Raw genomic sequence first — 26,533 nt, 5'->3', positions numbered from 1 at the left:
GCTCTCTATTGCACAGCAAGGGGGGTTGCCTGGCTCAGATTAGGCTCTTGTGTGTGCTTGAGTTTCTCACACAGTCCTTACTTTTAGGAGGAGGAGGGGGGATGGAAGAGAGAGAGAGTAAAAAAAAAACACAGCTATCCCGCTTCCTCAAGGTGGCTGACAAGAATGACAAGTGGACCACTGCTGTGCTCAGAGCTTAACATGACACAATGACCTTTGCATTGCCAACAGGCTACTGTACAAACATGGCATGCTTTCACACTTAAGGCCTGGCAGAACATCACTCAACTGAAGAAATAGAGCCATAATAAAGTAGAGCTAGCATTTAACGTTGTCCTTAATTCCATGTTAACTGCACGAGTTTAAAAGTTGATATATGTCCGCCGTGCATGACACTGCAGCAGTGTTTGAAACCATTCAGTCATCCCTCACTCTCAAATTTTTTTTCGTGGAGTATTTCCTTCACTCATCAGACAAATGAAAAAACTTTTTTTTTTTTTTGCTTTTCATCACTGCTGTTGCATAAAGTCAGCTGGTTTAACCTTATGGAAATGAAATAACATGTTTTATTGAGTGTGTTTCGTTGTTGCAATGTGTTCTGCTTATATTCAACATGAATGAAAATTAAAACAAAAACCTCTGTCTGTGCAATGCATCATGGGTTATATTCATGCTTTGGTAGCGACCAGCAGTTGATCGTCACTATAATTGCAAGTGCATTTTGCGATACACTGAGGGCACTTGGATCCTCGCCACTCATTTAAAAAGCGCTACAAAATTCCGAACTCGCTATGTCGGGCACTATGGTGCGTGATTCCACAGCAACCATGACAAATACTCGTGTTGGTGTCCAAAAATCCATCCGGCATGACGTTGTGCCGCGTGTGAGCGCAAACTAGCTTGATTAGCATTATGCTAAAAGCTAAAACATTTGGGTCACTTTGCCCGCGCAGAGGGAAAACTACAGGTTGTAATGTTACAACCGCTTCCTTTTCCTCTTTTGTTTAACACTGGCTCTCATTACCACGTGGTGGTAACAGATTGTTTGAACAGGAGAGAAAAGCCATTCGAAGCTAATTAAGCAGCTATTGCAGCCTCTATTCACAGGCAGAGGACCGAGGAGCACAGGCATTTGTCAGCGCTTGACCCCGCGTGGTATTGATTGACAACGCCGCCGCGTGACTGACAGGCTCCGCGAGAGCGGACCAATCGGAAGCCGGCGAGTAAGTGCGCCGCGTCTCCATTGGACGAGACGCCTTAAAGCCACAGTGGCAACCCACGTGGGGCAGAGTTAGAGCTTCAAAAACAAGGCTCCGACATGGCTGATGTTAATATCAGACAAAGGCAATCGGCTGTCCTCTACGCTGCGGCGCGGCTAGCAGCCTAAATTAGCTCAGAGGGCGTCCGAGATGTGTCTTATGAACGAACCGTCACAGTGTCAGTGTGTGTGTGTGTGTTGTGGGTGTGTATATTATATATATATACACAAAATAAAGAAATAACTCAAGTCTCCGACGCTTGAATTTGATCGTGGATCGATTGGTCACTAACGTGTCCTTCGCGGTTTCGTGGTGAGTGGGGGGGGGGGGGGGGGCAAAGCGTCTGATTCGAGGCTTTTACTTCACCTAAGTGGCAGCAAACCGTGTTACGTCGCATCAATGTCTCGCACGCAGACAAGTTCATTTGGCGTCCGCGGAGATAGGCGTCGAATTAAAAATGCGCGCGTATCACTCGCACCCCTCTGCCACCGGTGTTGGTCTCACCCAAGAAAACTTTGATTTGGGCGGCAAACCAGCGCGCTAATGAGGACGCGCAATACGTGCATTCTTGGTCCAATTTCAATGGGTGTTGTGTAAGTGTGAGTGTGTGCGTGCGTGCGTGCGTGCGTGCGTGCGTGTATGTGTGTGTGTGTGTGTGCGTGTGAGTGTGTGCGTGTGCGTGTGCGTGTGCGTGTGTGTGTGTGTGCGCGCGCAGCAGCCAGGGGCGGGGCGAGCGTCTCTGTGGGGTGACGTCATCGATGTGCTGCCTCTACCCCACGTGGGCCCGCCGCCCTCCGATAGGCAGATGTGGTCGTGGTCTTGGCGAGTAATCCGATTGGACAGATAGGTGCTTTCACGGTAGTTCAGCCCCGCTGCCTGTGTGTGGCAACCGGGCTAAACTGGACAACTGAAGGGGAAACGCGAGATGGTGGAGAGCACCATGTTACGCTTTTAAAGAATATCCTTTCTTTTCTCATTTTTTTTTGTTTTGAACGCGGAAGGAGCCGTTTTGGAGTCGTATTTTCGCCGCTCTTTCGGGGATTACGGCGGCCAAATTCCTGGGAGGTTCGCGGTGGAGGCTTGACGAGGAGAAAAGTACTTTTGTTGGAGCTCCGACCGCATCGCCGTCTTCCTTTTAGCCCGCTGCTCCCCACGGTGTGGCCGGGTGCGCTCCGGAGACGGCATGCTCCGCCACGCTGTTTTTCGGACGGATTAAACGAGTGGATTGTAGCCTGCTGTCTCTTCCTCGGTGAGGGGTACATGTAAAAACGAGCGACGGGTCCCATTTTCTCGGCTTTCACGTGACATTTTAGGGGGCTTGATCGACGCGCGCTCGGAGGGAAGACTGCCGTTGCTTGATTCGGCTCGCTAGTGTTCCCTTTTTTATTTTTTATTCACACTTTCAACCATAAACCGCCGTCATTCGTACGCCACCTGTGTAAAAGTGTCTCCTCCCTTTTTTGTTGCGTCTGTTTTTTTTTCAAGCGAGAATCTGTTTTGTGTGTGCGTGTGTTTGTGCCGCGACCGAATAAGGTCACCCTCGAGGCGCTGCTGTTTCTTTGGCTTCCACTTACTGATTGCATTAGTCTCACGGGGATTATTAGTTGCAAACAAAAGTGCGTTTGATTGTACCCCTGGTGATTAAACCGCGTCGTTCTCCCAACACAGGCTATTCACCCCTCCGCCGACAACAAGCCCCTCGTCCGCCTGCTCTTTTCAACCATTTTGCCAAAGGACCTGCAGAAATAAACAAAGGGTCGATTTCAAGATGTATCCACAAGGCCGACATCCGGTAAGAAGCACTTCCACCTCTGTGCGTTGCATTTTTGATTGTTTTTTTTGTGGTGTTGACATGGTTCCTGACTGAGCTGTACTCCCCACCCCCTTGCACCTCATTGAGTATCTCGAAGGTTATATTTCAAGGCGACATGTTTGATTCATGTAGTCGTTTTTTTGCCCATTCATTGTGTTGGTAACAGTCCCAATGTGATCAAGTCAAGACGGGGGCCATTTTGGGGTGGCTCGTGCACAAAGTAATGCTCAAAACTCGTGACTATGTTTTTCAGGCTCCTCACCAGCCTGGCCAGCCTGGCTTCAAATTCACAGTAGCGGAGTCGTGTGACCGAATTAAAGATGAGTTCCAGTTCCTCCAAGCCCAGTATCACAGGTAGTGTTGACAAAAGATGTCAGCGCTCACTCTCTTGCGCTACATTGCCAGGTGAAGGCTAATATTTGGTTGCACGCGGAATGGGAATGCCCTGTAATCCGCTGCCAAGTGGTTAAGTGAGTTATGCAAGTGACAGAGCGTCTGTAATTGACACCTGCTCTCCTATTTTAGTCTTAAGGTGGAGTATGACAAGCTGGCCAATGAGAAGACGGAGATGCAGCGCCACTATGTCATGGTAAGATAATGTTGCCGTGGGCCGTAATTATGCGACCAAATTGCTCGACTTGTTGTGAGGCTCATTTGGGTGGCGTGAGACGGCCTCTATTGTGATCACCTGTGTGGTTGTTAGGGCGGCTCGAGTGTCACGTATGGGCCTGCAAAATCCCCGGGGGGGGGGGTTGATGGAGCTGGTGGTTATGAGGCGGGGGCCGGTGACTGACAGCCAGGCGGTAGTGGGCTGAGGCTCCATGAAAGCACAGCCATGATCTCGAAAGGTCGACGGCCACGTTGCCCCCCCGCCCCCTGCTGATCTGATTATTCTCCTAGGAGACCCGCCGCTTGTGCACATGCACGGCCGTAAATGGGGCCGTGGCGTGTGGGAAAGTGCACCCAACCAAAATGGAGGCGCTCCCACGCGGCTCCTTTTTTTTTGCACAACGTTCCAGTGTGGATTTGGAAAACATAGGCGTGCCCGCGACGCGGGATATTTAGCTGTCACCTGACGCAATGAGAGACCCCCCTGTCCGAGGTAAACACGGCGGGCGGCAACACGCAGATTGAAGCCAAACCTTCTTTTTCGGAGCGGGGAAAACAACATGTCAGGCCGACAGGGAGGAGGTTCGGCAAACGCGCGAGCAAGTACGAGGTGTCCGCTTACACGGCAAGGGCTCCGATCTCAGACAGAAGGGCTCTCTTGTTTGAGACTCTTTTTTTTTTTGCCTTCAACGCTAATGGACTGAATAATGCATTTGCTTCATCAAAATAGACACTGACCGGAAAGCCATTCTCCACCCGTGGTCTGCCTGAATTCAGCCACACACTCTGACCTGGCTAGAAATAACACGAGTGTTGTACAAACACTTAAGACTGAGTAAATAGATGTCGTGGATGTGGGAGGCTGCTGATCAAAACCTTGAACGCTTTGATGCTCTGCGCCGTCACTGGAAAAAAAGTCAATTTCTTTGGTTCTTTGTCACGCTTAGATCCGATTTTTTTGTCTGATCTTTGCTGATCGTGATCCCAATTGTGGCACGGTTGACGCATTCACAGCGGCCCCAGCGTGCTCAATTCAGATATTGATTGATCTCGTCTCCCCAGTGGAACACAATTTGAACAGGGAGGCTTTGTTTGGATTTCAAAACAATCGCATCCCGTCTGAACGTATTGACAAAACCCATTCAAAAAGCAAAGAATCCACAGCGCGTGCTCGCAGATCATCCATTGGTGGTCATTCTCATGACGTAAGCTGATCTCTTACGAGACGTTACGCAGACCTCGATCCAGATGTTTGAAGTGCTTCAAAGAAAATGGAGCAGAGCTCCAAATGTGCGCGTTAAAAATAACAAGTTGAATAGGACTTCCTGGTTGCAACTGTATATCGTACTAAATGTCTCTCCTGTTTGCTTTGCAGTACTATGAGATGTCTTACGGCCTCAACATCGAGATGCACAAGCAGGTAGGTGCCCTCTAGTGATTTTTCTGTCTTGGGGTCGGGGTCATCAAACCTGCTCTGAGACCATGAACGGTGTCCCCACACATGAGGCGTATCCATTTTTTGGGTCACAATCAACCCAAAACACAATTGCCATCAATCTAGTTGTCAACAGTAGTCTCAAAAATTCTATCAATATCTCGTTTGAGGTTGCAAGAATTGCCTCCCACAGCTGATGTCTGTTGTTGGTTTTTAGTCCCCCCCGCCCCACCTCAAGGATTCTGAAGAAGTCCTCGATAGGGTTGAGGTTAGGGGGCGGGGGTTCCATTCCCGTTCTACTCTGAAAGTTTGTCGCATATTTTGCAGTGTGGCGTGGAATATTACGTTGCATGAAAGTTATTTTACTGCGGGGAGCATGATTCCTCTTTTTATTTCTCTTTTTAAGATATATTAGACTATAATCCGTCCGTCCCCCCCCAAAAAAACAACTCCCATCTCACTCGGCTTGATTCCCCTGCATGCTGGGACGCGTTGGCCGTCCACCACCGAGCCACAACTCTGGCCATTGGAATTCCATCCAACATTCAAAATCGAACCTCCTCATCGGTTAATACAACCGTGAATGTCTGAGCCCAATGCAAAAGTGATTTGTGGTGTAAATGCACTCACGCTGCTCTCCAACAAGTTACAAATCTTGTCTCGGTCAAATATTGTGAGTCTCGTAATACACCCGCCTGGGAGATCGAAATCCTGGATTTATCTCAACCTGTTGATTAGATTTAAGTAGACTTTGGCTGGCGAGAACTTTGACTTCCTGATTAAAGCGAGCCTATTAACGATCAGGGTCAGGGATGGTCGGTAATTACAGCAAGGAGGACAAAAGTCGTTTTGTCAATGGTTGTACGCCGCTCGTTATCGGCCAACTAACTTGTACCTTGGTAGAATGTCCTTTTGTCTAAAGTGTCTTAAGGGTTCATGTGTCCGGATCAGAGGGTTCAAAATGAGTCTTACATCTTCCACATGTTCCATTTGTCGCTTAACGACGCTCCCATCTCTGGTCCAACTTCAAGATTGATGGTGGGCAGAAAGAAGTTTCATGTGTGCGGTGTTCCGTGTTGAAATGATCAGAGCAGGAAACCACAAAATGTTCTATTTTTGTGTGTGGTGTGACACCGTTGGAAGATTTGAAAAAAAATCCCCACCGGGTTTAGGTTCTTATCGTGCATGTCGTTGAGCTTAGTTTGATTCTTGACTTTGTTTTAACTGTGGGTCTGCATCGATCTGTCAGACTGTCTGTCTTTCTGGTTCTTGACTTGGTTTTTGACCTGGTCCTTTACTAATCCTAGACTTGGTGTTCGGCACATGGCTCTTGACTTTGCCCTTAATTTGTTTTTGGCTAGCCCGAGACATGTTTTGATGTAGTTCTTGCCACATGTTTTGCACTCTCATGCTGTCCCCATCCATGGACATATCATCGCTGATGTAGTTCTCATCATCCTGCTTCCACACCCTTCAATGGAAATGGGCGCCCAAAACGGCACCGTGGCGCTTGAAGTGCATTAAACACATGGCTTAAGTCCTTCGATTCCCGGGTGTTCAAAGCGGCGCGCTCTCGTCCCTTCCCCCGCTCGGCTAATGACGGTGCCGGAGGCGCGGGGTGATCCATCAGAGTCTGGGCCTTGTGTCACGCTGCCACATGTCTGTCAGACCCGGGGGCCACTCTGATAGCTTCTGTCAGGCACTTATCGCCAACCAGGGGGATGGGAGACGAGTAGCAGAATAGAGACTAGTTGGGAGGAGGGGCGACGACTCCTGCTTTGTGTAAACAGGTTAATCGACTGATCCATTTTAGCAGCTGACTTTTTTCTTTTTATCAGTCCCCTCAAAAGAGCTGCGGGAATCGCTTGAATAATTCATCAGCGGGGGCCCTAACCTGCTGAACGGCGTGTTTGTGAGCAAACAGAGTGGGCCCCGTCCATACAGCTCACCCGGCTTCTGCGTAGGCGGGGTGGGGGGCGGTAGATGGCAAGCGTTAACAGGCGAGGCTGGGATGGATTATTGGATGCACACAAGCATATTACTTTCCTGCAAGCAGAATATATTCCACAGTGAGGAACTCCATTCCTATAACCGTGCCTTGGTTCCTCAAAGCGTGCCGTAATTCACATTTTGGCATGCGTAAAGCGGCCCCGATGGACTGAGGCCATGCTGCTATTTGACGGCCCCCCACCTCCCCCTTCCCCCCCTTCGACATCATACATGACGGCTCGGTACATGCGATGGCTGCTGGTAATCACGGTCATCTGTTGCTTGTTACCTCCGCCCGACTGGGCTGTTGTTACCTGCAGTCGTCATTCAGGACCGGGGAGACGGAGGCTGTGGGATTTGTAAAAAATTTTTTACAGCCAAGTAATTGTCGCAGCGGGGCCAAAACAAACAGCCAGCCACAGGACTTGTCTGCTGCGTACATCCAGAAGAGGCATGTGGAGGAAAGTGCAAATGGACTACGTCTTAATAACTTGAACCCGCTGGTTGTAAGGTCCGTTTAGATCAGCCATTTTGCATTTTAACAAACGATTACACCAGAAACCTTCGACTGGGGTTGAGCTGTTTGAAGGGACTTTTATGTGACGCGGATGTTTCACAGCAGCCTGAAAACGCAATGTCACAGTTACAAACAAAACCAAAATGGGAACGGGGGGTGCGGGGTGTTGTCGAGTTTGTTGAACACTCTTCCCCCTTCCCACACCTTTACCGCACTGCTCATGCATTGAACACAATCACGTTTGCAGAGAATATATGTCATCACATACTGCATGTGCGTAGGCTGAATGATTATGAAACATAATATGCGTTTTCACGGTCCTCGTCCCATGTACAGTATAAAAAAAATAAAACACTAGCAATGCATCAATCTGTAGTGTAACTAACAATATTTACAATAAACAAGATCAGGTTTGTCCTTTCTACTTTTCGTGTTACACAAAATACTTTTTTGGGGGCCAAAAATACAGATCAGTGATTAATTTTTAAACATGTATTTATTTTCCGTAATTATAAGGACTTTAGTCCGTGTCATGTGTTTTATTTTTTTAAATCACCAATAGTGATAAAAAATGTCACATTCAACACATTTTTTTGATTTATGTTGCACTGTATTTTAATTTGTTTTTCAACAAAGCATGACTTTAGAATGTGGAATAGTGATCAATTACTTTGCACCTAAGCAGACCTTGTAAAAAAAATATATATATATATATATATATATATATATACTATGTTTTGAAGAACAGGTCCACTGAATAACAATTTTCATGGTATGTACTGAAAAAGTATTTCTGTGTCGTAAATAAAGAGACCAGTGTTACAAATGGAAATGGTTAGAGTAGCTAAAAGTAAAAACGGTCAGTAAGCATTGGCCAAATGGCAAAGATTTTGGCGGACATTTGAAGGACCATAATCGTCCGATTAATCGTTCGGGCCTTAATTGTACACATATATGTAATATATATGCACCTCCCCGATTGTTTTGCTTGTGCTGAAGTTTTCGGAAGCCCAAATGAACAATGGCCCTGTTTTTACTCACTCTTTGTCGCGGAAGTGTACAATAATTCTCCGCCTGCCCGAGAAACAGGCTGACTAGCGATTCTCGCGTGTTAGGCAATTTGGTGGCCCTTTTAAATCTAACAGGTCAAGTACTGTTTGTCGACAAATCACGTGACCAGTTGTCCCCCACCCCGCCGCCCTTGTTATTTAATCCTAGTCAGTTTCTCGCCTCGCTTCTCCAACTCTGCCGACGGCTCCGGGCAAACACCTCGTGCGTGCCGCTGACAAAGCAGGCCGAGAGTGCTCTTAAAGTGGTGCTACACAAGTCCGAGTACCTGTAATTGTGTAGCGGCGGCGTCAAGCTGGCCTCTCAAGGGCAGAGCTGTCATCTGCTGAAAGTGACGGTAACCGCCCGTTTTTATCTGTCAGCGGCGCGACAACAGGGGGAAAGAAAAAACTCCTCCCAGCTCTGCACTGTATCTTTTTATTTTTTAAGCATTTGAGTCGAGTTGACACCTTGTGTGCGTATTTGCATGTTCGTGCGCGAGTGTGCTGCCAGTTGCCGAGGGCCCAGCGGATGAGCCACCTCCTGACCTCTGCGGGCCAGCTGTCACGTTGACGCTAAGCTACAGAGGAACGGCGGCCGTGCGCTCAAGGCCTTCTCACAAATCCCGTCAAATGTTGAGCCGCTATTGACATGGCTTATCTGGACAAACGGGGATTACGCAGGCTCGGTTGCGTTTCAGCCATTTCTGAAGGCCCTTCTTGAGCTCTGTCCCGAGCACGCACTCGAGTGCGTTAATACAGAGGCTCATAAAAGCCTTTATCTAACCGGCGTCATTGCTTGTTGATCAGGTTTATTCTTTTATAGGGGTCAATGTCTTTCTTTTATGCGGACGGTTGGTTATCTCGCGTGTTGTCTTAAGGACTATTGTATCCGGCGGGTCTGATAAGCACATCTGGGGTACAAATTAGAATTGTTACACCATAGTTCCGCTTTGAATGGCAAACCGTTTCTCGTATCATGCGCTTGTCACCATGGAGGCGTGATGGCGATTGTTTAGTCATGTAAACGGCGTGATGTCATACTTGGCAATCATTTATCCAAACAAGATCGCAACACGTTACTGTACGGAGCTGTCAATGTTGACATCATTTGTCAACCGGAAAGACAAATAGAATTGGGGATGAAGTATTTTTGAATTTTATTATTATTATTATTCTTTTTTTGAAAAGTCATTCTCCATTGTATTTTTAAAGAAGCAAGCAATATACACTCATCACAAAAAGTTGGGGATATTTGGCTTTCGGGTGAAATTTATGGGAAATGTACAAAGTTCACACGACAGGGATCATGAAAGCAAGACATTTAAGGAGAAGGATGAACTGGTGATTTTCTCATCTCAAACAATTGATTGAAACACAAGTTAACAACAATGGTGGGTACGCCCCAACAAAAAATGTCAACGTCTCACTAACTCGTCACATGCCCTTGAGCATCAATTACAGCTTGACAATGACGTCTTGGGCTGTTCACAAGTCGGCTCATTGTCTGCTGCGGCGTGGCATCCCACTCTTCCCGAAAGATACTTCCGTCTGAGACTGTCCCGTTTGAAGCGTCACAATGGCAAGGTGCTGTTGATGCGTTGTTAGGCGTCGTCTTGGTCTCATGATGTCAAAATGTGAACGTCACCTGAAAGCCAAATATTCCTAATATCCCTGTATGTGAGTAGTACATGAATCTAGATTATAAATATATATATATATATATATATATATATAAAACAATAAACAATATTCGATTGATGATGCATAAATGTTTTGGTTTCCTAACTCAGGCCTCCATTAGCTCAGACAAAAGCAAATTAACCTTAATTTAATATGAAATTTAATATTATTTATCAACTTTAATTAGTATTAAGTTAACCAAGAACTTTGGCTTACAGTTTTTTCCTAAACGTTCACTATGACAACTTCGCAAATTTCTACAAATCAAGTGTTGCATAAAACATACGCCAGTAAGTCATAAATCAGATTACAAAACAAATGCAAACTAATTGGTGGCATCAATTCCATTTATTTATGTTTTATGAAGCAATGACATGTAAACGTGGATCGCACTTCTGAAGAAATTAACAAGACTAGGCTTGCCAACTTTGATGCTATCAAAAAAAAAGAGTGTACAGAGCAACCAAAGTGAGTCTTTTTTGCTTGTCAACCTCACATTTCAGAGGTTGTGGGTTTGATCCCGGCTCTGGCCTTCCTGTGTGCAATTTGCATGTTTTTCCTGCCTGAGTGGGTTTTCTCCGGGTACTCCGGTTTCCTCCCACATTCCAAAAAAACATCCACGGCAGTCTGATTGAACACTCCAAATTGTCCCTCGGTGTGAGCGCGGATGGTTGTTCGTCTCTGTGTGCCCTGCGATTGGCGAGCAAGTGGTTCAGGGTGTCCCCCGCCTACTGCCCGAAGACAGCTGGGGTAGGCTCACGCACCCCCCGTCACCCTAGTGAGGATAAAGCAAATTGGAATATGGATAGATGGATGGATGGACGCTGCAATGTAGATTTGAGTTTGACTCATTGTTCAGTTCAAAATACAATCCACTTTCTGTCACTGTATAAGAAAGAAGATAGGTCTGTATGTAAAAAAAACCCCAAAACAAAACACATTGCTGAACAAGATAAAGCCCAGTCAACCCCCCGCCCCCTCCTGCCCCTCCCCTAAAAAATCCTATATTTCCATCTGGCTGGCCATGCTAAGTGGCTCTTCATGTTGCAGCTTGGGTCAGCGCGTCTCGTTGTGTTGCACATTACTCCCCAATCTCTCTGGCGCTGCTCAGAAGTAATACATCAGGCTGCCAAAACAGCCAGGAATTTCTGCCATGTGTCATAAATAAGCTGGCGGTCCTGCGAAGCACACTTTTTGTGTGCGTGCGTGTGTCCAAATGAAAAATCGGAGCAAATCCCTGTGATGTGTTTGTGTTCCGCAGTGGCCCTGGGATGAACTGCAGCTCATAAATTCCATAGATGATGTAGCTTTGGCACTGTTATTTTTCTGCTCCCAGTGCAGAGCTTGAACCTGAACATTCTCATCTTCCATCCCTGGAAGAAAAGAGCAGGCAGAGCAAGCCAGCTGTGCAGTGTTTTTACAAGGGAGGGGGAGTGGATGACCCCCCCGCCCCACTGCTCCTCTTTCTCTTTCTCTCTCTCTCGCCCTCTCTGTTTTTTTTTTCTTTTTAACCCAGCATTCATTTCGCAGCATTCATGTGATCGACAGGCCGAAAATTCAATTTAATGACCTGCCTCCAAGCACGTAATATGATTTTAAAGCCTGTTACGGTCAAGGAGAGGTTCCATTTGCATAATGATCCCAGCAAGATAGGGCTGCAGCCGTTGCCATGGCGCTTGCGGGACAGGCGGAGGAATGGAGGCAGGCCTCTGTGGATGGATGGGGGAAGGCTGGGGGAGGGGGGGCAGACTCGCTTTGCACTGACAAATGGACCAGGAAAAAGGCAGCATCGCCTCCCGTAGTATTGATAAGTTTACCATGTGTTCCCCTCGAGGTCGTTCCGCTGTGTCATTTTTACACGATGCCCGAAATGCCACATGTAAGCAACGCATCGAATTTGCTTTGCGGGGGAGCCCCCACTTTGCGGGAATGCGGTCGCCCGGTTGAACGTGGAGGTTAAGCGCGGGGCGGTGCACTCTTCGGCGAGGGGGAAGCGAGAGAGGATCCTCTCAATCCGGCAGCACTCTGCCCGGCTGCCGCCTCATATCCGTTTAGCATGGAGTGCACTCTCAGCACAGCTGTGCTCCATCCCCCTGGGCTCGCCTAATGTTTTAAATCTTTCTAATGTCAATATCACGCTGTTTACAGGATATTGAGTCAAGCAGTTCTGATTGCCGCTGTAATTGACTTAATCGGCGTCAACATTAAAGGCGGGGTTAGGCGAAGCCACTGTCTGGCTCATCTTTTCCCGTCTCCTTTTGCTCCTCTGTTGTCTTCCAGACGGAGATTGCCAAACGGCTCAACGCCATTTTAGCTCAAATCATGCCTTTCCTGTCACAAGAGGTAAGCTGCGAATGGAGCCCTCAAAACACCGTCGTCACGTTACACTTTTGAGATGCTTGATTCACGCTGAAAATGCAGTTGGAACCTCTGAAGTCAAACACGGGAGCCGAGCTTCCGTTTGTTTGCAGCACTAATTTCAAAGCGACTTTGGACAATGGACACACAAATGATTCATTCTGCCTTCAAACTTTCAACTGGAAGATTTTTAACTGCACGGGCGCTGTTTTGAAGTCTCATTTTAACACTCGTTAACTGTTAAACAAGAATAAGTTGACCTCTGTCAACATTACAACCTAAAAACGTGACACCTTAAAAGGAGATGTGTTTTGACAATTCCATCCCTTTTCCAGGTGCCTCTTGACCTGTTTTGGTCAAGAATCGCAGCACACTGGTGATTTTTGTTGTTGTTGTTGACACACTGAATTTTAATGACAGTAAAAGCATCTGTTGTTGTTACTCGTGGAGGTGGCACATCATCATCCGGCCACCTAATTGCTTACCACACACTCAATTTGTACAGCGAATACCTCACCAAACACACTTTTGAGTCTGCTCGTTTCACTCGTATATTCTTCTCTGAACTATAACCTTGTTGAAGCGCGTTGTCATTTTGGGGCTAAAAACAAAAAGGGCTCCAAAATCAAACCAATGTGATGCTCTGCAGTGAGGTCAGGACCACTATTTGAATTCCAAAGTTTTGTGCGATATTTTTCCCCATTTCCACCCCCCCCCCTCCAAATGTATTAATCCAATTTCAAAACGATCAACTGAAGAGGTTCCACTCTACTTCAATATTTTGCAAAGAGCATTCGCGATGACATTTTAAATGAAATCAAAGTGGGCGGATTCCCAGATGAGCGCGGGTGTCCTCACTCCTCATGCTTGTGTGTTCATGTCGTCCCACAGCACCAACAGCAGGTTGCTCAGGCAGTGGAACGGGCAAAGCAGGTCACTATGACTGAGCTGAATGCCATCATCGGGGTACGTGGACTTCCCAATCTGCCTCTCACCGTGTGTACCCCCTTTTTATTCATTTTTTCAAAAAACAAATTGGCTTGTGCCCGTAAGGCACAATGCATGTTTGTGAATGCTTTTTATGTATCCTATGTTGTCAACTGTTGATACAAAACCTCTTGAAATTACTTGATGCAGCTTTGAACATAATGGCACTATATCTCTCTATCTAGCTGTCTATCTATCGCATATCATTTGTTGTTCCAATTTCACGCAGCCCCAGAACATATTTATGTGTTGATGCTTCCGGATAAATTCCAGAGCTGCATAGGCTACAAGTGGAGCTCTGAACTCCCGCTTCGGTCTCTGTGGTGTCTTCACTGCCTTGTTGTGTGTTTATAAATGAGAGCCTGAGAGCTCTTGAGAATCCTCCTCTCAGCTCGGTATTGCTTTAATTGGTTAAGGTTTTAACGAGGAGCCTCATCCTTCACCGCTGACCTGGATCGCGGTGGGAATGAAAAGGCTGAGGGTGGGGATGTGGGGCTGAGCACAAACACAGCCGGCTGAAGCTGAGGCAGCGCACCCGGCAATTGGCCATGCACGCCTCCGCTGCGCACGAGGGCGGCACTCCGCGTCCATCGCCGCCTTCAAAACACCATCTGTTCCTCATTGATCAGCACCCTCCTTCCGCCGCCGTGATTGGTTTCACCTTTGCGCTGTCGGTGATCGACTCCACTCGCAGAGTCTTTAGCGGAGGCTGGCCCCGCGGGCTGATTGGATGATTGCAGCCATGTATTGGAATTCCATTGATGCCCCCTTTGGGGACTTTTGGTTCCAGGATGATTTTTCTCCGTAGAATTTTTCTGAGTGGGTGTCTTGAGAAGATGGATTTTTGTCCCCGTTGGCCTGAGCCAGATGTTTTACTACACTTCAGGAAGGGTGCTTGGTGTTGATGAAACGGTACTGATCCGAAGCTACGCCGCTTTATCTGCCACCCAGTTTTGACTTTTTTTTTGTCATCAATTCAGTGTGAAGGAGTCAAAAGGTGCCGCGGTCATAGGTGATTGTTCGGCATTGTTAGGGATCACACCCGATACCAGGAGTAGTTGCTCTCTCATACTCAGAGATACAAAGTACGCCACCTTGAGAACCTTTGAGCAAATTTCACTTAACACCATGACAGTTAATTGTGAAAAAGGCCCCACTGTCTTTCTGACGGAAGTATCGGTGGCTGGTATCGGTAAACATTGTTACTCCCCGATACCTTGAAATCAGGCCGCAATCGGCCCAATCCAGTACCTGGTGTTGATACTTATAAAGAAATTGTCGGAACAAAACAATTAGAAGAACACTTTTGCCTGGTTATTGAAATATTTTGCGGCTTTATCAGTGACTACATTGCAGTCCTACCACCATTTTTTTTTTTTTGGTCCCGTATGCTGCATCGTGTTTTTGTTTGGCACCCACCCTATATTATGAAGCATTCAGGCCCCCGCCCGTGACCCGCTGGCCGCTCATGGCGCAAGAGTTGGTGATGTAGCTGCTGTATGTTTTACGAACACCTTTCCATCCGTTATTCATTGAGGAGAAGCTCTGCAAGGCATGCCAACATCCTCATGCATATTGTAAAGCAAGGTCGGGTGAAAGAGCATGCCAGGCAGCCTTCAGGAGATGGCCGCATGTCTTATTGATGGTGCTGAGGGCCATTAATAGGATGCAAGTAGGGCAGATGCACGTGTCGAGATGGCCGGGAGTGGTTCCGGGTTGACTTGCTAATAGACCAAATGTCAACTTAGCCCGGATGTACCTTTCCTGAAGTGTGTGCAAATGTCTTTTTAATTTATGTTCAAATGAAGGTCAGTTGTGTTTTTGTGCATGCAGAACAACAACACAGTGCAATCAATATATGCACCAGAAAGCTGTCGGATTGAATCCGGCTAGTACACAAGCGATAACATGCCGTTTTATCTGATGTGAAGAAAGAATGTCTTTATCGTGGAAGATTGAATTTGAAGAAACCAAATGGACTCCTTTATTTATTATTGTCATCATTAATGGTCCTCTAATGAGGGCGCTTGCTGATCAGCCATGCATATTGGCCATTGGTGGCTCATTAAACGCAATGAGCAAGGATTGCCCCCCCCCCCCTGCTGACGACCCTTTATTCCCCTCACGGACACAATATTATAAACACACTTGCTCTCCTAATTTTATTTTATTTTTTTCCCCCTCTGGCTGTCCTGGACGCAGTTGGTAATGACGTTGACATAGTCTCTGCCCTGTAGTGTGAATGACGGGGTTGCAAAGTCAAGTCATGCCAGCCATTTCCCAATGCAGGCCTCGAGATTTCCAGGACAGGTCCTGCAGGACGAATGAAGCAATTAACGCAAAACCTCGGCGGTCTGCTGTTTCACCTCCCCGATCTTTTGTGCTCGATATTGGTGAAGTGGCGATAATGGCCGCTGATTGAAGAAGCCGTTCTTGTAAAAGCGAGGAGGCGCCCATCGTAACGGCGGCTGAATTATTCAGCTGGCTCACAGACGGGTAATAAATTGCTGATGTTTTTATTGGTGTCTCAGCTGAGTATTATTTAACCTTCCTTTAAACGGCTTACTTCCATGCTAAGGGGCTTTTAACTCCCATCCATTTCCCTGTGCCTCTCAAATATTGATGGCGAATATGGGAGGGACTGAGTGCCAGCGTGGGGACCCCCCGCTCGTGGCTCCCACAGCAGCCCTCCCGACGCACACTCCAAACACTCCAAGTGAGACGGCTGCAGTGCCAGCTCTTGGCACTTCGCGTCGGTTCCGTCTTTTTAAGTGTGCCCGTGCAAATGATTCATGTTCTGTTAATCCGGGAACATGAATGTGATTGGGGTGGGGGTAAAAAGAGGCTGCTTGGATTAAAAAAAAACAAATTTTGGGGGAAGTGTTTTTAAAATCAGGTAGTTGTTTAAAGCGCAGGCTGACAGATTCCTACGCTTCCTCGTGTTGCTTAAGTCTTTGCTCATGGGTGGCGCAGAGGAGCTTTAAGTGCTGCGGTGCTGCTGCGCACTCGTTTACCTGAAGTCAAATGTTTACTCTCCATTAAGTGCGGGTCGACTCAAAGTGGCTTTTTGTTGTTGCTGTTTCTCTCGCTCGAGATGCTGCTCCTCCTGCAGCACAATCAAGCGTCGTGTTCCACGAGTCTCATGCATGAGTTTTGTTAAAAAAGGCAGGGGGTGAACAGTCAATGCAAGTCAATGTTTCCCCTCTCGTGGGTGCAAAGCTATGTTCGGCATAGTCCAGAAATAACACCGCCCGGAGTCGCATTCTGATCCCGCCAGTAATAGAATGCGTCAATGTGTTAAGATCATCAACAGATCAGCCTTAGTTCCGTTCAGTACGCGCGCTCGACTTGCCTTTTCCCTCTGACCCACTTGGTGTCTCACGTGTCGACTCTCAGCAGCAGCAGCTGCAGGCGCAGCACCTCTCCCACGCCGCTCACGGGCCTCCCGTCCAGCTGCCCCCGCACCCTTCCGGCCTGCAACCTCCCGGCATCCCTCCCGTGGCGGGCTCGGGATCGGGCCTGCTTGCGCTCGGAGCCCTCGGCGGCCAAGCCCACCTTCCGGTAAAGGATGAGAAGAACCACCACGATCTGGAACACAGAGGTGAGGTCCAATTAGCGACGCCCCCGACGTGTAGACGAATGTCGCGACGGCTGCGTGGATGTTCAACGAGGGTAAAACATCTCGCGGCGGAGCGCTCCTCCGTCTCTCTAGAGCAGTCGCGGGGCCCTTAGGTGATGAGCACATCCTGTCTGTTCACATTCTGTCGAGGTAATGAGCTGATACATTCCCGGCCCGTGACTGCATAAGCGATTCAACAGCTTTAGCAAGCCGATAAGTGAGGCATCGTGCCCTCAAGTTGATTCTCGCACATTCTGCCGGGGGCAGGGGGTGGGGGGCTCTGTTATGATACGCTAACTGGCTTCTTTTTCCTTCTTTATGTTTGACTTCATCTTCTTCATCGTGACCGCCATGGCCATGTTTGCCGCACAGAGAGCACGGTGAGTGTGAAAGGAACAATGACCTTTTCATCCTCGGCATAGTTTTTTTTTTTTTTTTTTTAAAGACTAAAGCAGTGGGATCCATAGGAAGCACAGGAATGCCTCCAAGTTCTGAGGTTGGAGTTAAGAATTTGGGCCCTGTCAAGTTTTTCCAGGCAAATTGAAATCTCGAGTTACTAATGTCATTTGTTTGGCCACCCCCGTTCTCAAACCCAAACATTCACCGACAGTCTGAAATGACTGGAAATGCATTCCATCCATAGAACGGCGTTCTATTTGCTTTACTTTGATGATTCCGTCTGGAAAATAGTGGGCAGTGTAGAAGGAGGTGAAAACACAATTTACGATGATGAAAGCGCAGTGGGTCCACGAGCACACCCACTGCGTTGTCGTTTTGGGTACGGAATATTGACGAGGCTTACTTTGGTTCCTGCACGCCCGATATGCTCACCGCCACCATCCACAACGCAAGCGCAGCTTTCGCGGTGCATTGTGGGATATTTAGTCAACAGAGACACTTGAAACAAGGAGCTAATTATTTCAAGCTTCAAGTTGCGAGCCTTCCGCAGCCCTGCTTGATGCGGTTCATAGACTGAAAATAACGGCACATTACTTGGTTTTTATTTGATTTTTTTTCAAAGTTGGTCATCTGGGGTGTCTATAAATCGAGCTCGCACCGCACTGTCTTTAAAGTGAATTGAAGACTATAAATAACAATGAATTTTCCATCATCGTGAACTGTTGTTTGCTTGTACGTGCGCTACGATCGCTTTGGCAAACATTGCCGGCCGGCCTCTTGCCGCAAGTCAACAGCTACGGCCTCCAGCTCACCTGCGACTGCGAGTCTGAATCAGAGCAAGCAAGATAGAAAATGCCTTACAATGTTGAAAGATGGAGGGAGGGGGAAAAAAAGTCTCCATTCACAGATCTAATGGAGTCTTGCTTGCCTCATGCTGACCCTTCCACAAAGTTCAGTGCAATTCTGTCAACTGGAGGTGCTCGGGGAAGGGCCGGAAGCGGAGACGGCCCGGATGGACTCTCACAGCTGGCCGGTGTAGACGGACGTCAAGGCTGCTCCGGCAAAGGGCTTGTAGAAAAAATGGACGCATCCAAAGTCGTTTTTGCATTTTCTCAGCCGATGACAAAACAAATGGAAAACCTTTGAGAGGGAAAATAACAAAGTTAAGAAGTGATATGAAATGAAAATCCAAAGTGTTTAAATCCACGAGGGAAATAACTGGTGGTACCGTGCCGCAGAGATTAGAAGCCATGTCATTCAATGACAATTCTTGAATGATGTGGACATCCCTTGTCTTAAAGGATTTATTTGATCCCTTCTGTTTACCAGTTCGTTCCCTCTTCCCTCTCCCGCTTGGCATGTGATGAATATTTTGAGGCACAAAGGGGAAAGTGTTTTTGATTTCCTCGTGGGCAGACCTTCCCGGGCGTTTAATTTGAATGGCTGCGATCGCTGATGGCTTGCGATGGCTGGCTGAGATCTGTCGGCTCAATGGGTTCAGTCATGTCTGAAGAACATGTCACTCCCGGGGCGATTAGCGGGACTTTTTTTCTTTTGTTTGTTTCTGCGCCCTCGTCCTCGGTCATCTGATAGCCCAGTGGTGACTTTGGTTAATGAGTCACGCTAAGCATCCCTTTAAAGGTCCGTCATTATCCAGACGGTGGCTCGTTGCCCGGGCCGCCAGTCCGTCGGTCATTGTTCACTTCTCCAGACTGCCGCTGACTTGTCCACATTACAGCTTTTGTTCCGCGCGGGGAATCGAGGGGGGGTGGGGGGGGGGGGGGGCGGCGCTGGACTCCTGCCCGGTTCCTCCCATTCAGTTGGCGTCTGGAGTGCGCCGTCTATGTTTGTGTGGGCGCGCGGGCTCCACCGAGAAGCAGCGGCCGCTGGCGACGTCGGAGGTTGTCTTTCCGCCTCAAAAGGCCGAGCTGACACGGCGCCCGAGCACAGTGCGGCCATCAATGGCCGCCGCATCCACATTCTCTCCTCCCCGCGCGCTCTCACGCTTAGCCTGAGTGACGGCAGAGAAAAGGCCCTCTGTTCAGCCGCAACACTCTGCTCACGTCCCCGTGAGGTTGTTTGTTGTCCAGCTCTGAGGAGGAGGGAGCTTAGAAAACAAGCCATGCTCCTTTCAGCTCAGATAATGGCCCATTCTGTTGGGTGGCCAGAGACACAGGCTCGTATGTGTGTGTGAGAGAGATTGGCCTTGGCTGGTGTCAGGGTACACTTTGGTGCTGGCTCACAGCTGCATTTTAAAGAGTCTGCGGCATCCGCAATTGGGCAAATGAGACGCTTTTAGTGCTTGCCTTGGCACGGGGCGTGTTCCCTGTGAGCAACTTGTAACAGATGAATGATTCACTGGCCGATGAAAAGCTAATAAAGCCTTTGTTTGCCTTTCTGCTTTCAGAATAACTCAATATCGCCGTCCGAAAGCTTGCGCACGGCCAGCGAGAAGCACCGCAGCTCCTCCGACTACAGTTTGGACTCCAAGAAGCGCAAAGTGGAGGAGAAGGACAGCATGAGCAGATATGTACGTCCCCGAAAAAGAGACGATGCGCATCAAAGATTTCTTGAACTCACACGTGCTCTTCGTCGTAACAGGACAGCGATGGAGAGAAAAGTGATGACTTGGTGGTCGATGTTTCCAATGAGGTGAGCAAACACGGCTTATTATCTCATTCACTCCCAAAGACCTTTTTCAATGTCTTTTCAGACTCGGTCTATAATTGGCTGCTACTGAATGAGTTATTGGCTCTTTTTGCCAACCGTTAAAGTCGGACAATGGGGGGGTGGGCTCACAATTTTTTTTGCTAGCACTAGTGGTGGGTGGGGGGGGGGGGTGTTTGAGCTGAAGTAAAAGGATGAAAGGTGTGCACTTTTAAGATCGGTGTTGTGGTGGCCACTCTTCCATGGCTGACAAATGAATCGAGGACATGGGTTGCCCATCCTAGATTGAAATGACGTTAACGGTGGCCGCCTTTCTCCAGGACCCCGCCACGCCTCGGGCCAGCCCAGCGCACTCGCCGCCCGAGAATGGCATTGATAAGCCCCGCCCCCCCAAGAAGGACACACCCAACAGCCCCGCGTCAGTGGCGTCCTCCGGGAGCACCCCATCCTCCAAGGCCAAGGAGCTCAGTCATGTAAGGCGCGGCGGAGTCGCTTCAAAGTAGGCCAGAAAGGGGTTTAAAAGCGCCAGCGAAGGGACGCACGCGTCCCAATAAAACTAGGACGTTTTTGGCAGTGGATTAGGCAATCGCTGTCTCTGCATTAAGCGCATGACTAAACATCAGGGATAATATTGTCCCGAATCAGGATCAGTCAGGTCGCCGCTGTTAATAGCTCAATGTATTTAACGATTCTGGGATATATATATTTTTTCCCTTCCCCCTCTGCCTCACTGGAAGATTAAAGGCAAAGCAGTAAAAGGATCAAAAGTGCCTATCCCCATTGTGGCCGTAATAGGTTTTAGAATAAATGGCAGTTTATGGCTCTGCACGACTGTAAGCGTTGTCAGAATTAGACTGGATTAGGTTGAGGTTGCTCTCAAATCGTCAGTCTGAACGCTGCCCGGTGTCCCAGATTGTGAACACACTTGCGCCATCGTTCCCTCGACAGAATGACAAATCGTCCACGCCTGGCCTCAAGTCCAACACCCCCACCCCGCGAAATGATGCCCCCACCCCTGGCACCAGCTCCACTCCTGGGCTCAGACCCATCCTGGGCAAACCACCAGGCATGGAGGCTCTTGGTAGGTAACATTCTCCTCTCTCTCTCTCTCTCTCTCTCTGGACATTGTAAAACGCCGCTTGGCTTTCCCCATCCTGTTTGTGCTCAATCTGCTGTTACGTCACATGCTATTGCTAATGCGCCGCTGCTTCCTTTGTCTACAGCAGCCCCAGCCTTGCGTACACCTCTGTCCATCGCAGGCTCCTACCCCACGCCCTTTGCCATGATGGGTCATCACGAAATGAACGGAGGCCTGACGAGCCCCGGCGTGTATGCCGGTCTCCACATTTCCCCTCAGATGAGCGCAGCAGCCGCTGCAGCTTACGGACGCTCCCCCATGGTAACGCATTCGCTTGTCTTGACAATTTGGCTCCGAATGTCTGGAGAGTGCATATTGAAAACGTTTTACCGTTTTATTGTTGTAGTATTTATTTATTTCTTTTTTACGTGTGTCAGAGGCTCACATATCATCAAACTGATCTGCGATGCACATTTATTGGTTTATTTAAAATTTCAGAAGAACACACGTGAGCAAAAGTTGTATTTTGTTTTGTCTGTCCCGAAGCATGTTGTTGTTCCCTTGAAATGCAAATCAATTCCGGATCTGGCTAAAGCTTCCTTTTCGCCGCGGCTAATCATTCATTCCACAGGTGACAATGCTCGAAGCCCGATTTGAGGTCTTGAATAATCTTGCTTGTATTTGGTTCTCTTTCAGGGTTTCGATCCTCACACCCACATGAGAGCCCCGGGACTTCAAGCGAGCCTCACTTCCATCTCAGGAGGCAAACCGTAAGTATTAAGGCTTATTTATTGCAGCGGTGCTAACCCCCCCACCTCGTAAGGTCAGGTCAACAGTAAATGGAAAACCTTTTTTCCCCTCCCTCCAGCGCTTATTCATTCCACGTGAGTGCCGACGGCCAGATGCAGCCTGTGCCTTTCCCGCCCGACGCCCTGATCGGCCCCGGAATCCCACGCCACGCTCGTCAGATCAACACACTGAGTCACGGCGAGGTGGTGTGCGCCGTAACCATTAGCAACCCCACACGCCACGTCTACACGGGTGGCAAAGGCTGTGTGAAAATCTGGGATATCAGCCAACCTGGCAGCAAGAGTCCCGTGTCCCAACTGGACTGTCTGGTGAGGCGTGCCGCCGATTCACCGCTCACTCATCGCGTGCGTTTCCACAACCCAGTTTGTTGTTTTGACAGGTTTCAACAAACGCTCGGTCCGTTAGCAGTGGGATGATCTTTTGTTTCATGCAGGAGCCACGCCAGACACACCCACACACTGCGCTGACAGCTTCACTTTTAACAGCAAAAAAAAGAAGAAAAAAAGCGAGCTTTCATTCAATATGCCCTTCGACCGCAACATTTTGAAGGAAGGAGCCGATAACTATTACATGACGTTTTGCGAAGAATATCAACACAACAAAGGAGACGCGACCGTACATATCTGTTGAAAAGCGAGCCGACGCGCTTTGAGAAGCACTCGTATTGATTTGTTATGACAGCTGTTTTTTTTTTTTTGGCCACCGACTTCTTTCTAAATCTCCCCGAAGCCGCCCAGCCTCGCGCACGCATCGATTGGCTTTTGTGTCCTGTGTGCAACAGAACAGGGATAACTACATCCGCTCGTGTAAGCTGCTGCCCGATGGCCGCACGTTGATCGTGGGAGGCGAGGCCAGCACGTTGACCATCTGGGATCTGGCCTCTCAGACGCCGCGTATCAAAGCTGAGCTCACCTCCTCCGCGCCGGCGTGCTACGCCTTGGCCATCAGCCCCGACGCCAAAGTCTGCTTCTCCTGCTGCAGTGATGGAAATATTGCCGTGTGGGACCTCCACAATCAAACTCTTGTCAGGTGGGAAGAAAGCCATTGCTAGACGGCATTTCATTTATTTATTTTTTTATTTGTCATGTTTGTGTTTTTCTTTTGCTCGTAGGCAGTTCCAGGGTCACACGGATGGCGCGAGCTGCATCGACATATCCCACGACGGCACTAAGCTATGGACAGGCGGCCTCGACAACACGGTTCGCTCCTGGGATCTGAGGGAGGGTCGACAGCTGCAGCAGCACGACTTCACCTCGCAGGTACGACAAGCGGGCCGATGCCAACAAAAGGCACGACGAGGCAATCTTTGCTCATTGAATTGACGCGGCGATTCCGCTTGCAGATCTTCTCACTCGGCTACTGCCCGACTGGCGAGTGGCTGGCTGTGGGCATGGAGAGCAGCAACGTGGAAGTGCTGCACCACTCCAAACCAGACAAGTATCAGCTGCACCTGCACGAGAGCTGCGTACTCTCCCTCAAGTTCGCCTACTGCGGTATGAATGCACACAATAAGCAAGGGAGACCGTAAACATATCGTCACTGTCTGTCTGAAGTCTTGTCACACTAACTGCTAAACTAATTGTCACATATATTGAATATCAAAATGTTTTTTTGTTTGTTGTTTTGGGCGATAAAGTGACAATAGTAAGGTTTACGTACGCCGGTTTTGTTAAAACTCGATCCCTGCAAATGCTTTGTTGCGGAAGGACGCTCATCAGTCATGGAGGCAAGTTTTCCCTGGACATTTTTTTCCGTCTATTACGAGGGCTTGGCCCATTCTTTGATTTATTTTATCGCCCATTGCTCAAAGACCTTTCAAAAAGAGGTTGTGAAGATGTTTGGTGAAGTACTAAGGCTCTTTGGTCGGGGGCCATGACCACAGACTTTAATGTGTACGGCTGGTCTTGTGTTTGGACTGTTTGAATCAACGAAAGCGTAATGAATTGCAGAAAATATTTTACCATATTAAATAGGGCTGAATAATTTTGAAAATTAATCCCATTATTGCTTTCTTTTATTCCCTGGCAATATTGCGCTTTTTAAAAAAAAAATATTTGGCAGGTCCTCTTTTATTTCTTTATTTTAACAAATTCAAGCAATAAATTAATCTCTATTAAATGACATCAGATTTATGATCCATAAGCGTTTGGGTTTTATAGATTAGTCTTATGCTACAATAAAGACACTTTATTCACAGACTAATATGAAAGATGCTGAATGTAGCTTCATCAGTTCCAGTTGTTTGCTTACAAAACAGTTTATTTGCACTCTTTAAAGCGCTCACTACGACAGCTTCACCAAATTCAACCCAAAATGTATCGCCTAATGATATACCATAAAAAGTCAAATAGCAGCACGAAAGAAGCGCTGTATGGAAAATCAACCGAGCACTATTTTCTTTTTTTTAAATCGTGGTTTTGCTAGATAAGAGGATGCCACCAGACAGCGGCGACATCTTTATTTATTTATTTACTTTGGTCGGATGGAATTAATCTCCCCCCCCCCACAGGGAAATGGTTTGTTAGCACTGGGAAGGACAACCTGCTGAACGCTTGGAGGACTCCCTACGGCGCCAGCATATTCCAGGTATGCCGATCAATATTTTCTTTCTGTAGCTGCTCCAAAAGCACGTACATGTTTGAACTAAGAGGGCGGTCGCCGCGACCGCCGTCCGCTCCCCTTTCAGTGAAACCCGAGGTATTGACTGGACAAATAAGTGGCTTGGAAGGCGAGCCAGGCCGCCGCTTGACAATCGCTGCAATCTAATATTGCACTGTCGTCACCCGATCTCCCTCCCTCCACTTGAAATGATGCAGCCGAGCCTGAAATGCTTCCCTTTGTTTTCTTGACAGTCCAAGGAATCCTCATCTGTCCTGAGCTGCGACATCTCCACGGATGACAAGTACATCGTGACGGGCTCTGGTGACAAGAAGGCCACAGTTTATGAAGTGATCTACTGAGAGCGGAGCGCTTAGGCTGCCGAGCTCGCTCGCCGCGCTCGGGACCGGCCGGCGCGCCTCCTCCGCGGACCCCCGCACCCCCTCCCCTCACAGACAGCGTGGATGTTGCCTGCAGCCCCCTTCATGGATGGACAGCCAGGAGGTTTGGCAGTGCCAGACCAAGGTGGACTTTTTTTTCTGGGCCCCACCCCCTGTTGAAAAAAGGATGTTGTGACCTTTGGCACTGCACTTCCTCAATCATCCAAGTAACACTTGTACAGTGAGAGTGGTTCCCAAAGGCACTAAGAAGAAAATAATGTTTTGCTGGGAGTTTTTTGGGGGTGGGGGGGGGGGTTGTTTCTCGGATATTACTTCTAATTTTTAATGTGGGAATAAAGTTCCATGACACGGCAAGAAGCGGCGCTTCGCTCTGGAATTTTTCATTGGAGGTCCTGTGAAAAGTGTACATAATGGAGTTAAAAAAAAGACCTTTTTATAGATTTATATTTGGGTGTCCAATTACGCTTGTGATGGTTCTTTCTTGTTCTGTGTTTTTCTTTTCCCTCCAGGGATGAAAATTAGATTAGGACTTTGTAAGAGGATATTCTATTTGCCCCCCATCCCCTGCTCTTTTTTTTTCCACAATGGTTGCGCTGGATGACCTTTACAGAAATCTAATTTGGATTTTTTTAACCCCCTCTCCTGAAAAACAACCCCCCCCCCCCCTCACTGGAATTTGCTTTTAACACAGAACACAACAAAGGGTGGACCGGTGGATTTTAGCGGTGGATAATTCGAAAAAAAAATATTTTTTGTCTGACTGGAAGCGGGAAAACCGTTACTTTTTCGCTCAATCTCTGGAGGAGGAAAACTCGGTGAAGACCTCACTGTGGACTCTGGCTGCTTTCAATAACTTTCAAATGGATTATCTACTGAAGGACTGATGGCTTTTACGGAGAAGCAGCTGGGTCTTGATTTTTTATTATTTTTTTTCCAGCCTGTTGATGTGACGCTTCATTGCCTCGTTCAACAGTCATCCGTCTAAATGTCTAAATGGTCCTTTCTCTTGCTTGCTGGTTGTTTTTTTTTTTTTTAATGCTTCGTGACTGATATGCAAGTCTTACGGTGGCAAGTAAATGTCATCAGCACATATGACAATTTGCGTATGCTGTTTGCTTTCCGCGATATTTCATAATATTCCAGCACAATCCGCCCGTAGAGGACAATTGTCTCGCCGTAAACGCATTCGAACTCGCATTCATGTCGTCATCCTTGAAGGCTGTACAGTTGGCAGTTGTCAATAAACTGTTTTCGTATAAAAGAGG

General features: G+C 48.0%; 1 protein-coding gene across 1 annotated transcript; it reads left to right on the top strand.

The window, feature by feature from the left end:
• The first annotated feature begins 2,065 nt into the window (after positions 1-2,065).
• On the top strand, positions 2,066-26,533 carry tle3a (TLE family member 3, transcriptional corepressor a). Its single transcript, XM_052061925.1, has 21 exons — positions 2,066-2,515; positions 2,928-3,051; positions 3,326-3,426; positions 3,598-3,661; positions 5,057-5,101; positions 12,632-12,694; positions 13,601-13,705; positions 17,096-17,297; positions 17,688-17,695; positions 20,122-20,244; positions 20,316-20,366; positions 20,702-20,854; positions 21,330-21,462; positions 21,605-21,780; positions 22,156-22,229; positions 22,328-22,577; positions 23,051-23,298; positions 23,381-23,528; positions 23,612-23,762; positions 24,779-24,855; positions 25,122-26,533. Exons 2-21 carry the CDS (start codon positions 3,028-3,030, stop codon positions 25,227-25,229), a joined length of 2,304 nt encoding a protein of 767 aa, XP_051917885.1. The 5' UTR covers positions 2,066-2,515; positions 2,928-3,027; the 3' UTR covers positions 25,230-26,533.

This window comes from Hippocampus zosterae, chromosome 3 (genome assembly GCF_025434085.1).
Source record: "Hippocampus zosterae strain Florida chromosome 3, ASM2543408v3, whole genome shotgun sequence".
NCBI classification, from domain to species: Eukaryota; Metazoa; Chordata; class Actinopteri; order Syngnathiformes; family Syngnathidae; genus Hippocampus; species Hippocampus zosterae.
Note: the sequence above shows the minus strand (reverse complement) of the source record. Positions and strands in the feature narration are given on the sequence as shown.

Coding starts and splice junctions, on each gene's coding strand:
- tle3a (XM_052061925.1), top strand. CDS start 3,028: ATGTATCCACAAGGCCGACATCCG. Junction 3,427..3,597: donor CTCCAAGCCCAGTATCACAG/GTAGTGTTGACA, acceptor CTCCTATTTTAG/TCTTAAGGTGGAGTATGACA. Junction 23,299..23,380: donor CACAATCAAACTCTTGTCAG/GTGGGAAGAAAG, acceptor TTTTGCTCGTAG/GCAGTTCCAGGGTCACACGG.